Source organism: Eurytemora carolleeae, unplaced genomic scaffold (genome assembly GCF_000591075.1).
Source record: "Eurytemora carolleeae unplaced genomic scaffold, Eaff_2.0 scaffold183, whole genome shotgun sequence".
NCBI classification, from domain to species: domain Eukaryota; kingdom Metazoa; phylum Arthropoda; class Copepoda; order Calanoida; family Temoridae; genus Eurytemora; species Eurytemora carolleeae.
Window position 1 is genome coordinate 357,816 of NW_019396403.1, and position 16,548 is coordinate 374,363.

The 16,548-nt window shown below is 31.0% G+C and overlaps 1 protein-coding gene across 1 annotated transcript; it reads left to right on the forward strand.

Annotated features, from left to right (window-relative positions):
- The first annotated feature begins 1,169 nt into the window (after positions 1 to 1,169).
- On the forward strand, positions 1,170 to 16,546 carry LOC111702576 (CD109 antigen). The gene is made up of 30 exons (XM_023474315.1): positions 1,170 to 1,233; positions 1,512 to 1,570; positions 1,856 to 1,897; positions 2,758 to 2,835; positions 3,056 to 3,083; positions 3,780 to 3,848; positions 4,041 to 4,144; positions 5,221 to 5,299; positions 6,034 to 6,131; positions 7,027 to 7,080; positions 7,276 to 7,306; positions 7,735 to 7,782; positions 7,913 to 7,971; positions 8,266 to 8,314; positions 8,375 to 8,438; positions 8,747 to 8,815; positions 9,149 to 9,284; positions 9,624 to 9,687; positions 10,127 to 10,176; positions 10,595 to 10,647; positions 11,324 to 11,400; positions 11,539 to 11,633; positions 12,502 to 12,593; positions 13,550 to 13,635; positions 14,135 to 14,220; positions 14,327 to 14,365; positions 14,465 to 14,605; positions 14,973 to 15,055; positions 15,370 to 15,463; positions 16,513 to 16,546. The coding sequence occupies exons 6-30, from the start codon at positions 3,813 to 3,815 to the stop codon at positions 16,544 to 16,546; spliced, it is 1,821 nt and encodes a 606-aa protein (XP_023330083.1). The 5' UTR covers positions 1,170 to 1,233; positions 1,512 to 1,570; positions 1,856 to 1,897; positions 2,758 to 2,835; positions 3,056 to 3,083; positions 3,780 to 3,812.
- Positions 16,547 to 16,548: the final 2 nt, after the last annotated feature.

Consider the following 16,548-nt stretch of genomic DNA (forward strand, 5'->3'; position numbering starts at 1 on the left):
CTAGTACAACAGACTAGTACAACAGACTAGTACAACAGACTAGTACATCTGACTAGTACAACTGGCTAGTACTACAGACTAGCACAACAGAATAGTACAACAGACTAGTAAAACTGACTAATACAACTGACTAGTACAACAGACTAGTTCAACTGACAAGTTCAACTGACTAGTACAACTGACTAGTACTACTGGACTAGTACAATTGACTAGTACAACTGACTAGTACAACTGACTAGTACTACAGACTAGTACAACTGACTAGTACAACTGACTAGTACAACAGACTAATACAACAGACCAGTACAACAGACTAATACAACTGACTAGTACTACAGACTAGTACAACTGACTAGTACAACTGACTAGTACAACAGACTAGTACAACTGACTAGTTCAACTGACTAGTACAACTGACTAGTACATCAGACTAGTTCAACACCCTCCAACATTCATCTCTATTGCATTTGTATATTACCCAAAGTATGAAAGTACGAAGTCTTCGTTGTAAAGAAATGTAAACAATGAAATGTAAACAAATCTACTCAACTATCTCTCTATCCATCAATCTTTATATTTACCTAAAATTAAACCTTTTCTGTTAAAATCAGTTAAACCTATTCTTTAATTAATCTTCACTTTTTATCATTTCATTCATGTATCTCTATCTATCTATTCTTGTTGATAAACATGACTATGCACTTTGTAATATATGAAATGCAATGTTCTCAACTTTTGCAAAGGATTCATGGGCAGGGCATGCAAGGGTTTCTTTTATTACATCTTCGTTCTTTTTTAATAAGGAAAAAATGTATGAGATTAAAAAAACCACTTTTAAAATTCGTGAGTCTTTCATGGGTAATTTTTCTAAAATTCGATGATGGTGATGGATCAAACCTCTGTAGAGTAAAACCTTTTGTTGGGTATCAGTGACAGATGATTTCATTTAAATTAAAAATTGAAGGTTTTTTTTCAAAATATTCAGATTTTTATCAAAACAGGGAATAATGTCCTTCTCATATGATTTTAAAAATTAAACCAAAAAGCAAAAAAGTGTAAGAAGAAAACAGCATTTGAATCTATATTTAAAAAATTCCTAAAATTCTTAATTAGTTCAATGTCCTAATACCAAATCTTAATGTTTTTAAATATCTCTTTTTTAATTTCAGATGGTTTGCTAAAACTATAGATCACGCTACTCCGCTCTACAACGATACTATTAAATACAGAGAGGAAAACATCTTTGCAGAATTCTGGATTAATATTTGAAACAATATACTTTTGTGCCAATTTAGTTTGTTTGCTTTAGTTTTGATAAAACAGTCCTCGCATATCACATTAAAATGTGTTTACACTCCTCTCTTTGATTCTTTACATCTCCTGACGATCAAACCATGTTTTTCAATATCATGCCTTTTATATAATATTTATCAGAACACTTAAAATATTATTTTTTATTTTTCATTTCTGGTCAAAATTCATTTTTAAGGAATATGATGTTATTTGTCCAGGAGTATGAATACTTTTATAGAAAACAAAACTTTTATAGAAACAGTGTTTATGATACAAAGTAAGGCATTTTTGATAGCTAAATATTATTTAAAAATTAGAAAATGTTAGGTTTTAGTAAAAAGTTCATTTTTGAAAAAATTTAAATAAAATTAGGTTAAAAATTAAGGAAATTTATGTTAATTTCATTCATTGTTTTTCCTCATAAATCCGCTAGTCACTTTTGTAGAGAAACAACAGTCGAAAATAATCAATTTCCAAGAAGAAAAACAATGAGAGGGTTAATTGAAATTACGTCTACAGTTCTTTCAAATTTAAGAAATGATCTATTTTAATGTATTTTTAGATCTGGGGTTCCAGATGTCACCAACACATCAGCTAATGCAAGGTATCTCTTTTTTACCAAGGATATTTATTATCTCATTATACATTAAACCAATAGTTTATAATTTTCAGGGTTTTATACTTTCTAAAACATTGACGATTAAAAATGTAATCTGAGCAGGGAACTTTAGAATGGTGGATATCAGGATTATTGCATATTCCTCTCTTTTTTTAATCTTGAGACTAACATAATCTCGATATTATGTTAGTCTCAAGATTAAATATTTAGATTAACAAATTTGATTCTAGGAACGCTAGATGTGTTCGTTTTCTTGGCTGGAAGGGCTTTCACTTAATTATTTATTATAACATTAGTTAAAATGAATCTCAAACGAATTATTAAATATTTGTCTTCACCGATTAATTTACAAATGGCCGACAACAAATTCTTTATTTGTTAGAAATTGCGGATTTCTCTCAAGGGATAATATTTAATTTCAAGGCTGTCATTGGTTAAGACAATTTACAAACTATATTCCTGCACACTCATTGGAGAAAACAATATACGGATATCCAAAGAGAGAGAAAAAGAGTGGATTAAGGACTAAAATTAAAAGTTTCCACAGTAAATATTCGGATTAAGTAATTGGGATTAAAGTTTATCCATTCTAAAGTTCCACTTTGAGGTCAAAACTTTTGTATCGTTAGTCTTGAATGATCTCGATATCCAATATTGGGCTCTTTTAAATCTGAGAATCAATGGTTAATACCTCAATTTAAGTTAGATCTGCAGGGTATGACCATCACGGGGTATCGAAGAGAAATTAAATTAAAGTCTGCAGAAGATGGAGATCAATACTTGATCCCAACACAAAAGTTCTGAATTCTGAATAATCAACACAAGATTAAAGATAATGTTTTTAGTAACCTATATGATGACCCGTATGTTAATGTGAGTGGGAAACCATATCTTCAAAAAGTTCACAATTGGACGTATCTCAGGGATATTTTATTTATAATATAACATTTTTCTTCAGATCATTTTTCTTAAATTCTAGTTGAAAAAATTGGCAAAGGTTAGTTTTTGTAACCTTTTTACAACTTTTATATTTACAAAGTATTTGTTTGTTTTTTTAATGCAGACCTTGATCTGCAATTGAATCAATCAGCGCGAGTGAAATCGTCATGTTATGAAGTATTTAGATAAAAATATTGAATTTAGAACGGACAAATTCAAGCATACACCTCAGGTATTACTGTAATTATCTTTTAAGTACTTTTTTAATGACTTTATCCCATTTTTGTAATTTAAACAAATAAATAGTTGTTAACTAACTAATTCCAAACTGGCAATACATGTTTTGAAGCAGGGCGTAAAGCTTATGGTTTTTACATATATCTAGCCAAGTCTTCTACTAATTTTACATAATCTAGGCAAGTCTTCTACTAATTTTACATAATCCAACAAAGTCTTCTTCTAATTTTACATAATCTAGCCAAGTCTTCTTCTAATTTTACATAATCTAGCCAAGTCTTCTACTAATTTTACATAATCTAGGCAAGTCTTCTACTAATTTTACATAATCCAGCAAAGTCTTCTTCTAATTTTACATAATCTAGCCAAGTCTTCTTCTAATTTTACATAATCTAGCCAAGTCTTCTTCTAATTTTACATAATCTAGCCAAGTCTTCTTCTAATTTTACATAATCTAGCCAAGTCTTCTTCTAATTTAACAGCTGGAAATAAATCTAAAGCGTATTCAATTCCACTGGTTACCGTAAGACCGGATAAATAATGTCGTACTCATTGTCATCAATGTTCTTATCATTCAAATCATCGTACTCGGTAGAAACAGTGGTAAATTCTACTTAAACTGCTCATATAGTCAAGAGGTATTTCTAAGAAAGAAAACTCGTACAGATATTTAAGATTCTACATTTTTCAGGATGTAGCCAGCGATCTTGATTTTAGAATAAGTATGGAGGAAATAGAAAACAAGATGGGTACCCTTGTTGTAAGCAACTTTAATAATAAATAAAAATAAATTATAATTGTAGTGCATGTATATTATCAAATTATCATAGTTGAAGAAGCTTAAGAATAAAAGTAAGAAATCTTAGTATTTATTTATCTAAGGTTAAAAAGCCAGATTTATCTTTTTTATACATAATTTCTTATAATCTATATTTATCTATCTATGGTTTAGGGAGTTCAAGTTCTTGCTGAAGCTTTTATGACAGATTTCTTCTATAATAACACACAGAGAGGATGGTCCATTACTAGGATAATAGATCCAACCCTGGATATCAGGTTAGTCATTCAACCCCAACGTAGTAATGCAAGGAAACTTAATTGCGGTCGCGTATACTCTGCGTTGAAACCAGTTCTCTCTGGGCGGAATTTGTAAACAAGAATAGATGCATCAGTGTTCCTCTAATATCCGAGGAGGATAAAAGCATTTAATTTTGATAATTTTGAAAATTCACATAATAGTTTCCTATGACCAGAATATTTTATAGATTATTTTGTGAAAATTGATTCCATGGCAGGCTGTGACATCCGTCTTGTGTTTACTTTTCCGCCCAAAGACAGTACACTGCAGCACAAAAAATGCGTACACCTCTGAAATAACCCTAGAAATCAGGTTAGCCATTCAATCCTGGATATTAGGTTAGCCATTCAATCCTGGATATCAGGTTAGCCATTCAACCCTGGATTTTAGGTTAGCCATTCAACCCTGGATATCAAGTTAGCCATTCAACCCTGGATATCAGGTTAGCCATTCAACCCTGGATATCAGGTTAGCCATTCAACCCTGGATATCAGGTTAGCCATTCAACCCTGGATATCAGGTTAGCAATTCAACCCTGGATATCAGGTTAGCCATTCAACCCTGGATATCAAGTTATCCATTCAACCCTGGATATCAAGTTAGCCATTCAACCCTGGATATCAAGTTATCCATTCAACCCTGGATATCAAGTTATCCATTCAACCCTGGATATCAAGTTAGCCTATCATCCCTAAAATTAAAAAAAATAATTTAATACTTTGGAGGCAAAAACTATTTGATCAACACAAATGTTTTGACCTCATGTTATTGATTTTAGACATTTTTTTAGACATGATTTTAAACATGATTTTAGACATGATACAATTAATATATTTTATATGTTTACTAGCTTGGGAACCCAGTGCCTCTTACCCGCGCTTTGTCGTAAATTACCAAGCTATGAACATTCCTGTGGCTCTCTCGAGTTCCCTCATCTAAATTTGAGGCAAATTGGTCCAGGGGTTCCTGAGTTATGATGAGACAAACAAACAGAGAAAGCAACTTTAATTTACCCTGTAAGATGAAGATTATTAAATATTAATATTTTGCCTAGATTTGTAGGCCAGGGTGTTCAAGTATTCAAGCCTGGAATGACTTTTGAAACTCAAGTATCTGTAAAACATAGTGACCAGGTAACTCCTAATTTCAAAATAATGAATTCATGATAAATGTTAATATCAGTCAAGATCAAGATCAAGATCAAGATCAACATCAAGATCAACATCAAGATAATATTAAGATAATGATCAAAATTAAGATTATATTAACAAGATAAGAAACAAGATTAATATCACGACCAAGATTAAGAATAAGAATTATGATAACAATCAGATTATTATTAGCGTCAAGATCAAGATCAAGACTAGTAGTAAGATCAAGATCAAGATTAGTATTAAGATCAAGATATGTCTTAAAATCAAGATAAGATTATTATTAAGAATAAGATCAAGACCAGTATTAAGATCAAGATCGAGACTTATATTATGATCAAGATCAAGACTGGTATTAAGATCAAGATCAAGATTATTATTAAGATCAAGATCAGGACTAGTATCAAGATCAAGATTAAGATTAGTATTAAGATCAAGATCAGGATTAGTATAAGGATCAAGATCAGGACTGGTATCAAGATCAAGATCAAGATTATTATTAAGATCAAGATCAGGATTAGTATTAAGATCAAGATCAAGATTAGTATTAAGATCAAGATCAGGATTAGTATTAGGACCAAGATCAGGACTAGTATAAAGATCAAGATCAAGATTAGTATTGAGATCAAGATCAGGATTAGTATTAGGATCCAGATCATGACTAGTATCAAGATCAAGATCAAGATGAGAATGAGTCTAAAATAATTGTGTTGCAGGTTGCACTGGACCCGTATACATTAGAGCAGTCTACTCTGACAATAGAAACTAAGATTAGGATGGAGAACGGAGAACTCAGATCATTGAGAACACAAAGGTAGGATTAGGATGGAGAACGGAGAACTCAGATCATTGAGAACACAAAGGTATGATTAGTATAAAGAACGAAGAACTCAGATCATTGAGAACGCAAAGGTAGGATTAGGATTGAGAACGGAGAACTCAGATCATTGAGAACACAAAGGTAGGATTAGGATGGAGAACGGAGAACTCAGATCATTGAGAACACAAAGGTATGATTAGTATAAAGAACGAAGAACTCAGATCATTGAGAACGCAAAGGTAGGATTAGGATTGAGAACGGAGAACTCAGATCATTGAGAACACAAAGGTAAATAAACAGAGGCCGTATTTGGTATATTTTTTATCACGCCAGAAATCACGAATCCATATCTTTTGCAGGCCGATTGATTACGATGATTCCTTTTGGATGTCTATTAATGATCCGTTTAATCAGAAGGGACACAAATTTCCTCTCAACCAACAAGCTCTATGCCTTTTCTATTGTAAATTTCGAGTTCAAACTTTGTAAATTAGGGCTATCATATACAGGCAGTTGCCTAAAGGAGGTACGCGCACTTGCCTTGTTGAATTACATGAAAGCGAGAGATTAGTATATTTTAGGGTTATGTTAGGTTAAGACAATTTCTGGGCCGAGCGCTGCGTATTTGGCGTTAGTTTTACCTTAATAACTTAATTAAAATTTCGTAGGCACAACAAGTATGATCATAGCTTCAGTGAAAAGGAGTAATTGGCAAAATCATCATTTAATTAAAAATCAACGACCCCAGTTGAGACATCAGTCATATTCATTGAGTCTCAGAGGTTTTGATTTATGAAAGATCGGTTGATCTCTGTGCGCGTAGAGACGGAATTTAACTCATTTTGTCTAATTTCAAGCGTTGATCCTACATAATTTTGTTATATTTTAGGATTCCGAAAAAGTTGGGAAACGTTTGCACTTTCCGAGATATTGTTCATATTCGGTAATGTACAGATAAATCAAATAATATATTAAATACAAAATTGCGATAAAATTAAATTTATTTATCAAAACTTTTTAGATGTGGAAAAAAGCTATTGCTTTCATTTTTTACATTTCTCCATACAATGTAGCATTTTCTGGTTTTTTATTTTACAAATCTACTTGATTCCTCATTTTAATAATCATTCCTTTTTAGAGAGTATGATAAACTTTTCGAAGATGCTGAGGAAATCATAATTATTTTTATTGTATCAAAAAAGAATAAATTTAGAAATTGTGTAAAATCCGAAAAGTTTTCCAAAAGAAAAAAGTTACAAATTAAAGAATAAGATATTATTTAAACATTAAGAATAAACATATTTAAAAAAATATTCTAAAAATTGAAAAATACACTATAGCTCAAAAGTTAATAAACTTTTGGTAAAATGGAATGAAATATGTGGAAAGAGCTATTTTGGCTATTGAATATGGCATTTTCTATAAGAACATCAGTCATTTCCGATTTTTTTAAATCTTAGCATTCAATAGACCTCCGAGCTATAAGGTTTGTACATTGTCTTCATACTGTCGGAGTTATTTGTTGAGTAATTTTTATTTTTTGCGTTTTTTTTTGAAACTTTTTTCAATATTTTTCGATAATTATGTACAAGTTAAGGTTGAGGATATAGAAGAACATGATATATTCTTCTCTGATCATACTGAGGTAACAGCTCTAAATTACAATCCTAAAATTTACTACTTTGAACTAATAGCATAGCTTATGTTTAAAGAAGGATGTTCTGTACTGATTTTTTTTAATTGCTTGAAAATTCTTTCCGTTCTTATTTTTTTAGGAGCACTCTGAGTTTTGCAGGGATATGTTTGCTTTAGAGGCATCTTTTAAAGAGTTTAGGTACAGATGATATATTCATTCATTAATTATTTGCAAATTATTTGCATAGTAACTAAATCAGAGCTAATTTGACTTCAAACCTGGAAGGGCACTGTGGTATTATATGAATACAAACACGTTAAGATCACAGTGTGATGATCAAAACTAAGTCTATTACTATCAATGTTGTATTAATGAAAATATCCGTTATAGGTAAACAAGATGAAAAATATGATTTGGGTCAGTTTTGCTACAGTTTTTTATTTTACAAATCTTTTCTAAATACAAATATTAGCTGTCATAATATTTTTTTAGAGAAACAGGGGTTCATAGAATCATAATAGATACCCCTAAGGATGCAGAGGTAATATTTTTAATTAACTTTTCAAACTTTTAAATTTTCAATCACAAGTTTTTAAACTAGGAGATTGAGATTACTGCGACATACATTGATGATGATAATACTAAAGTTACGGCATCTTTACCAGGTCCAGTCACATTTATTATCACTAGAAATTCAAGGCGCTTCGCGCCCTTCTTTCTAGGCTTTTAGGCCACTTCGTGCCCATCTTCTATTTGAATTGTGAACATGTTCTTTTTTCATGTTCATTCATAACCTTCCTTGTGGTCATGTGATGCCCCACAAAAACTTTGGGTCCGATCGGTTCAGCCGTTTTGACGTTTATTGGATACAAACAAACAAACAGACAAGCCAAATTTATATATAGAAGTGAAGTGAACGTACTTTAAAAAGTTTTTAAAAAATCTAAGAAAGGTTGTAATAGTAATATTTTAGTTTACGCTGCGTATGCTCCGTACCAGAACTTTATTCATGTACGCACTAGCACTAGCAAAATCAGAGTAGGTTAGTTTATACATTTATCAAAAAAACTATTTTTTTCTCAATATAAAATAAGTTATATTTATACAGTGATAACCATAAAAGAAGGTAGACGACTTAAAAGCAATGTATAAGTTTATTTAATGTTGTTACAAAGCAAATAGTTTACTAGACACTTTCAAATCACTAATTTAGTAAAATGGGTTTGTGTGCACTGCCTGCACAATTGCTGTGTCTCATGCTCATTGGACTCTTTAAAGTCATAACTTGATTCTAAAAGTCGTCTTCCTATTTCAGAGTTTTCTGGTTATCACTGTTTTAATAAATGTTCCTTGAATTAAGATCTTTTTATCCTAGGTGAATATGTAGTGTTCCATGTAAAGATGACTCAGGTTATTGATCATTTTGATTGGTTAATTATATCCAAGCATATCATTCTTACCAGAGGAAGAGAGTTTTCTGGTTCAATATTCTCCCATACATATACATTCAGGAACCATACACATATATATATATATATATTCTGGAACCATACATACATATATATTCCGGAACAATACATATATACATTCAGGAACCATACATATATATACATTCAGGAACCATACATATATATATACATTCAGGAACCATACATACATATATATTCCGGAACCATACATATATACATTCAGGAACCATACATATATACATTTAGGAACAGCACAAACATATATAGTCAGGGAACACGTATATACAAATATGTTAACTTACTCACTAACTTTGTTAGTTAGTGTGCACATATTATAGTTATCTTCTGAAATATTGTTAGAAATGTATGGTTTGAGTTTAGTGTTGTAGTGAGTACAGAGATGGCTCCTGGGTTCCATATTCTTGTCTACACTAAAACTGATCAGGAAATTCTAATATTTAACTGATTCATTTTCATTATTAATCATGCAAAATATGGAATCAAAAAAAAAACTTTTTAAATTTCACACAATTATACTCATGAGAATAAGGAAGACAGCTTAGCTAATCTATCTGCTCAAATATGTTTTTGTGTCATAATAATCAATATTTTCTGTCAAAATAATCATGAGAGTCTTAATTTTGGTAAAATTTTGTTTTCAAAAAAGTGAACAATCTTTTGAAAGGAATTAAGTCTTTGCCAAAAACTCTGATCTTCTTATCTCTAGTTTTTTTTGCAATGCAACTACGTGATCATGTTAGATAAAAAATATAAGTTTAAAATATCAATTGTTTACACTATCGGGTTGCAGAGATAAATGGGCTAGATTTTGTAGTACAAACCCAATTTCTTTGCTGAAAGTTGAATATTTAAATTGATTTTAGGATTATTTGATCACAGACAGTCGATATTATCCTGTTGAATCAATTAACAGGGATGAGTGGTGGTTTACAATGTTTAAATGATTTATAACTTTTTTATTGGTGGCTGGGGGTTGGGGGGCAAATTGTGTGCAATTCTTTCCTTTGATCTTAATTTTCAAGAGTTTGTTTCTCATGAGTTTAATAATAATTTTGGGATTTAATCACAGAAACTTTTCTTTTTTTAGATAACTCTACACAGACTGCATATGCACATTTGGACAATTTTATGTTATCCCTTGAATTATTAAACTTTTAATAGTTTTTTATACATAACTTGAACTCTTTGACCCTGGCCATTTTTATAAAATCAGCTCTTGACCTCTATTAGATTATTACCATTACAACTCTTGACCTTTTAAACTATTAAATCCAAAAAAAAGTTTGTATGTAAACTCTAAAATTGATGTTAACCTCCAATTCATATTTTAGACATAAAATAGAATTAAGCCTTACTCAACGGAAAGATCATACAATGAAAACAGGTTTGGAAATAAGTATCTTAAAACATTTTATTCAATTTAAGAAAAATACAAAATGATTTGACCACTTTCCTTCAGGCTTTAATTTTCGAATCCCTTTACAACCGGATGTTGTGGTGTAAACTATACAAATTGTGAAAATGTCAAATTTTTGTATATTTTATAGATTTGGACTAATTCATGGTTTGATCTACAAAAGGTCTACGACACCATGTTGCAAGTAAATAAGAATAATAATAAGAATTTTAGGCAAATATTTAGTTTCTTTGTTGCATCAATTGAGCTTGAGACAGATGTTCGATTCCTTTGTTGTAACAATTAGAGCTTGAGGCAAATGTTCAGTTCCTTTGTTGTAACAATTAAAGCTTGAGGCAAATGTTTAGTTCCTTTGTTGTAACAATTAGAGCTTTAGGAAAATGTTCAGTTCCTTTATTGTAACAATTAAAGCAATTAAGGCAAATGTTCAATTCCTTTGTTGTAACATTTAGAGCTTGAGACAAATGTTCAATTCCTTTGTTGTAACAATTAGAGCTTGAGACAAATGTTCAATTCCTTTGTTGTAACAATTAGAGCTTGAGGCAAATGTTCAGTTCCTTTGTTGTAACAATTAGAGCTTGATGCAAATGTTCAGTTTCTTTGTTGTAAAAAAATTTGTATTTTACCTGGTTTTTGTTCCTAGTTGAGGTGACGTGTAGAGGAGATCCAGGTTCAGTTTTCATGGTTTCATCTCCTAGACAATCAATGTATCCAAACCAGGTTATAATAATCATATTTATTATGATTATAACAACTAATAATGATAATTATAATAATAAAAATATCAAAAAAATAACAATGATGATTATAATAATAATAATAACAATAGTAATGAAAAATATATTTCATTTCCCCTAGGGTGGAAATCTGTTGAATGAGGCAGCAGTGCTTGACAGCCTCAATTTGTTTGAGGACAAAGATTATCATACTCATAGAGTTTTTTGGACTGTCAGGTTACAACTTTAAGAGTTTTTGGACTGTCAGGTTACAAATTTAAGAGTTTTTGGACTGTCAGGTTACAAATTTAAGAGTTTTTGGCCTGTCAGGTTAAATTTGAGAGTTTTGTTAAGTGCCAGGTTAAATTTGAGAGTTTTATTAACTGCCAGGTTAAATTTGAGAGTTTTATTAACTGCCAGGTTAAATTTGAGAGTTTTATTAACTGCCAGGTTCAATTTGAGAGTTTTATTAACTGCCAGAATTTGAGAGTTTTATTAACTGCCAGGTTAAATTTGAGAGTTTTATTAAATGACAGGTTGAATTTGAGAGTTTTATTAACTGCCAGGTTATACTTTGGAAGTTTATTAACTAAAAGGTCACACTTGACAGTTTATTATTTATCAAGTTGTACTTTATAATCTTAAAGTTTATCATTATTATATTTAAGAGTTTTATTAACTCACATGGGTTATACTTAAAAGTTTAAGGTTATATTTGTGAGTTTTTATTAACTGCCAGGTTTTATTGGGAGTTTTACATCAAATTTTGAGCGTTTCATTAACTGACAGATTACACTTGAGAGTTTCATTAACTGACAGATTACACTTGAGCGTTTCATTAACTGACAGATTACACTTAAGAGTTGCATTAACTGACAGATTACACTTGAAAGTTTCATTAACTGACAGATTACACTTGAGAGTTTCATTAACTGACAGATTACACTTGAGAGTTTCATTAAAAGTCAGGTAAAATTTGAGAATTTTAAATTTACTTCAGGAAGTACAATTAGGATTTCTTAATACTGACTGACATACAATGAGACTTTTTCGATTTTTTGATAATGAATAACATTTTGATCTCTAAATTCAATTTCGTTTTTAGGGAAGGTGAAGCCCCAGATTCTGTTGCATATTTTCCTTCTATGGATTATGGAATAGATTCCAACAGAACTCTTGAACTTCAAGATCTTGTAGGTATAGCATATATTCCTTCTATGGATTATGGCATAGATTCCAATAGAACTCTTGAACTTCAAGACCTTTTAGGTATAGTATATATTCCTTCTATGAATTATGGAATAGATTCCAATAGAACTCTTGAACTTCAAGATCTTGTAGGTACAGTATATATTCCTTCTATGGATAATGGAATAGATTCCAATAGAACTCTTGAACTTCAAGATCTTGTAGGTATAGTATATATTCCTTCCATAGATTATGGAATATATTCCAATAGAACACTTAAACTTCAAGATCTTGTAGGTATAGTATATATTCCTTCCATAGATTATGGAATATATTCCAATAGAACTCTTCAACTTCAAGATCTTGTAGGTACAGTATATATTTCTTCTATGGATTATGGAATAGATTCCAATAGAACTCTTGAACTTCCAGATCGTGTAGGTATAGTATGTATTCCTTTGATGGATTATAGAATAGATTCCAAAAGAACTCTTGAACTTCAAATTCTTGTAGGTATAGTATTTATTCCTTCTATAGATTATGGAATATATTCCAATAGAACACTTGAACTTCAAGATCTTGTAGGTATAATATATATTCCTTCTTTAGATTATGGAATATATTCCAATAGAACTCTTGAACTTCAAGATCTTGTAGGTATAGTATGTATTCCTTTGATGGATTATAGAATAGATTCCAAAAGAACTCTTGAACTTCAAGATCTTGTAGGTATAGTATTTATTCCTTCTATAGATTATGGAATATATTCCAATAGAACTCTTGAACTTCAAGATCTTGTAGGTACAGTATGTATATCCTTCTATGGATTATGGATTATGGAATAGATTCCAATAGAACTCTTAAACTTCAAGACCTAATTGATATACAATTCAATGAGATTTCTATTGAACTCCTTTTTTGCGTTTCTAAAAATCATTCTGCTTTTTTAATGATATTCTTTTTAGTTTTTACTGATTTTGTTTCTATCCCGCAAACACCTCTGACTAGACACTGTTCTAACACCACAGGACTTAATCCTTGCATGCTCACGGTAGGCCTTTATGTAGTTTAAATTGCAAGGTAAGGTTTTCATATTCACATTCTTTAAGTGCAAGTTAATTTTTGAATCGCTCAAGACATGAAAAGCTCTGTTCAAAGTACAAACAAAAGATTAATCTCCTCTAACTCTAGTTTTCTAATCCATACATAATTGTAACCTTATGTCGAAAATATCATAGGTTAACGTCATTAGGTTGTGAAGATTTAGGCATTATAAAGTTGGAGTGTGAGGCGAGTAACCAGTTTCTTGTCACACTTTTTTTATTTTCTTTTTTTGAATGCTGAAAATTATTCATTGACTCTTTACAGTAGATTAGATATGTGCAATGGAGTATAGGATATCATTAGAATGGAAGTGTTTAGGGTTGCTTACAGAAGATCAGAAATGTAATGGAGTATAGGATATTATAAGAATGGAAGTGTTTAGGGTTGCTTACAGAAGATCAGAAATGTAATGGAGTATAGGATATTATAAGAATGGAAGTGTTTAGGGTTGCTTTACAGAAGATCAGAGATGTAACGGAGTCCAGGATTGCGAGGATGGATATGATGAGAGTAATTGCGGAGACCATTCGAGGAAAAGAAAATATTTAACGTTTTAGACTCTCCGCCTTTCAAAATTTACATAAAAAATCTTTTTTTATTTTTATTTCATTGATACATTCAATATTCTCTTAATTCAGGATAAAACAAGAGCTCAATTTCAGATACAGGTTATCAAGGTACATAGTTGATTAAATTAAGAAAAAGTATTTAATTAAGCGATTATTTATTTAGATTAGTGCCTCCATTCAAAAACTGCCATTTCTATATATGTTCAGATTTAGTCGGTTTGATGATTTCTACGACAATGAGGATGGGGAGTGGGGTTGGTTTGATACTAATATAGACGAGGATCATGAACAGTTTTTAGAGCTCGAGGTGCCAGAGACAGCTGAAGAATGGTTCTTCACTGCATTCAGGTCTGTAAACTATAAAGTTGGGGATGATGAATATTGAATACTTACTTATGTCTTTAAAATATGCATTTAAAAAAAATTAGTTCATGATTAATGATTAAAAGATTTAAAAAGTGTAATATGGCCTCTTTATGTTCTCAATGAACCTCCCTAATATAACCTTTCTTAAAAAAACAACCAAATTAAAGGTTTTGAACAAATATACTTTTTTTTTGCAAACGGATGGCAGATATTTTGTATTTTGTATTTTGTAATGTACATTATCTGAAATGTATCAATTATGATCTACAAAATGTTCGTATGTTCTATCTTCAAGTCAAAATTTTGTTAATTTTAGTTAAATAAAGAAACCTTATTTATGTACTTTCAGTGTGAGTAAAACGTACGGTATTTCAATCTTGAACCAAGTTGTTCCTTTTTCCTCCTACCGACCCATCTGGCTGTACTGTGAAGGTAAAAAACATTTCATGTACACTGTACTGTATACTTGAAGAAGTCCTGAAACGGATTGAATATACTATTTATATTATTATTGTACAGGCCCTGAAACTGTACGGAGAGAAGAAACTTTATAAACTGTACATAATTATTGTACAGCTAAAACTGTACTGAGAGAAGAAACTAGATAAAATGTACAGAAATATTGTACAGGTCCTGAAACTGTACGAAGAGAGACAAAAATCTATAAATTGCAAAGTATTATTGTACAGGTTCCGAAATTGTACAAAGAGGAGAAATTGTATGAGATGTACAGTATTATTGTACAGGTCCTGAAACTGTACGGAGGGGGGAAACTGTTGGAATAAGATGTACAATTTTCAACTGGATAGATGATGATATAGAAGTTATGTTAAACCTTAGGAAATTTCTCAAAATGGATTATAAAAAAATATCTACAAATAAAAATCTTAAAATTATTTTAAATGATCTTTTTAATTGATTGTAATATTCCAAAAAAATATCTGCAGAAATAGCGTGCAAACAGAGTTGGGAACTTTTGTGTGGATATTGTTAGTCTTGAATGTTTAAGCTCGATATCCAATATGGGCATTTTTAAAGGAATTGAGTCTTTGTCTCAAAAAAAGATTATTTGATATCTAAGGTCTACGACATTGGGTTACAAAGATAGAGGGACTAGAAAATCAGAATTTGTGGGAAAGACTTGATTCCTCTGAGTAACGCCAACTCAGAATATATATACTATACAGGGTGTCCCAAAAAACATGGGAATTCAGTGACGAATTCGATATCGTCTTTATGAATAATTCTTTGATTTAGTATAGTGATACCTACTGAGAAAATTACAATGCTAATTCATAACAAAGACGATATCGAATTCGTCACTGTATTCCCATGTTTTTTGGGACACCCTGTAGAATAACAGGTGGCAGCATTTGGTTTGGGAAGTGTTGGACTGTGGAGGTTATGCAGTACAATGCATACAATACATGTCCAGATGTTCAGTAATCTTGGGGGGGATTTTGTAGATTCACAATCCAAACTTTCTCATGTTATCTTTTTATCTTTACTTCAATTAATCAAACACGTATTTTCAAAACAGTTTCAAATAGTTTTCTTCCTTTCAAAATGTGAAAAAGAAAACCAAAACAAAATGGAAATGGAAATAATCGGGGTAACTTTTCCCAAACCAAATGCTGCCACCTGTTATTCTATAGTATATATATTCTGAGATCGCCAATTATCGTTATATTTGCAGGGTATGACTGTAAATTGTAATGCATGGGAATATCGAAGAGGAATGTTTAAAAACCATAGATCTGCAGAAGGTGGAGATCACTGATCCACGGATGCTCCGATAATTCACTTTGCTAAGTTTTGACTTTAAAGCTTTTTGAAGATGGTCTCGAAACACTTTTCAATATTCCTTTTTGAGTATATTCTGAATACAGGGGTTCGGACGACTATGAGTTTGTTCATGTCTAATT

Bases quoted from the DNA above. Each gene is read 5' to 3' on its own strand.
- LOC111702576 (XM_023474315.1), top strand. From the start codon at position 3,813: ATGGAGGAAATAGAAAACAAGATGGGTACCCTTGTT. The intron at 7,307-7,734 runs GAAATCATAATT...GTACAAGTTAAG, and splicing joins AACTTTTCGAAGATGCTGAG to GTTGAGGATATAGAAGAACA. The intron at 11,401-11,538 runs GTTATAATAATC...CATTTCCCCTAG, and splicing joins AATCAATGTATCCAAACCAG to GGTGGAAATCTGTTGAATGA.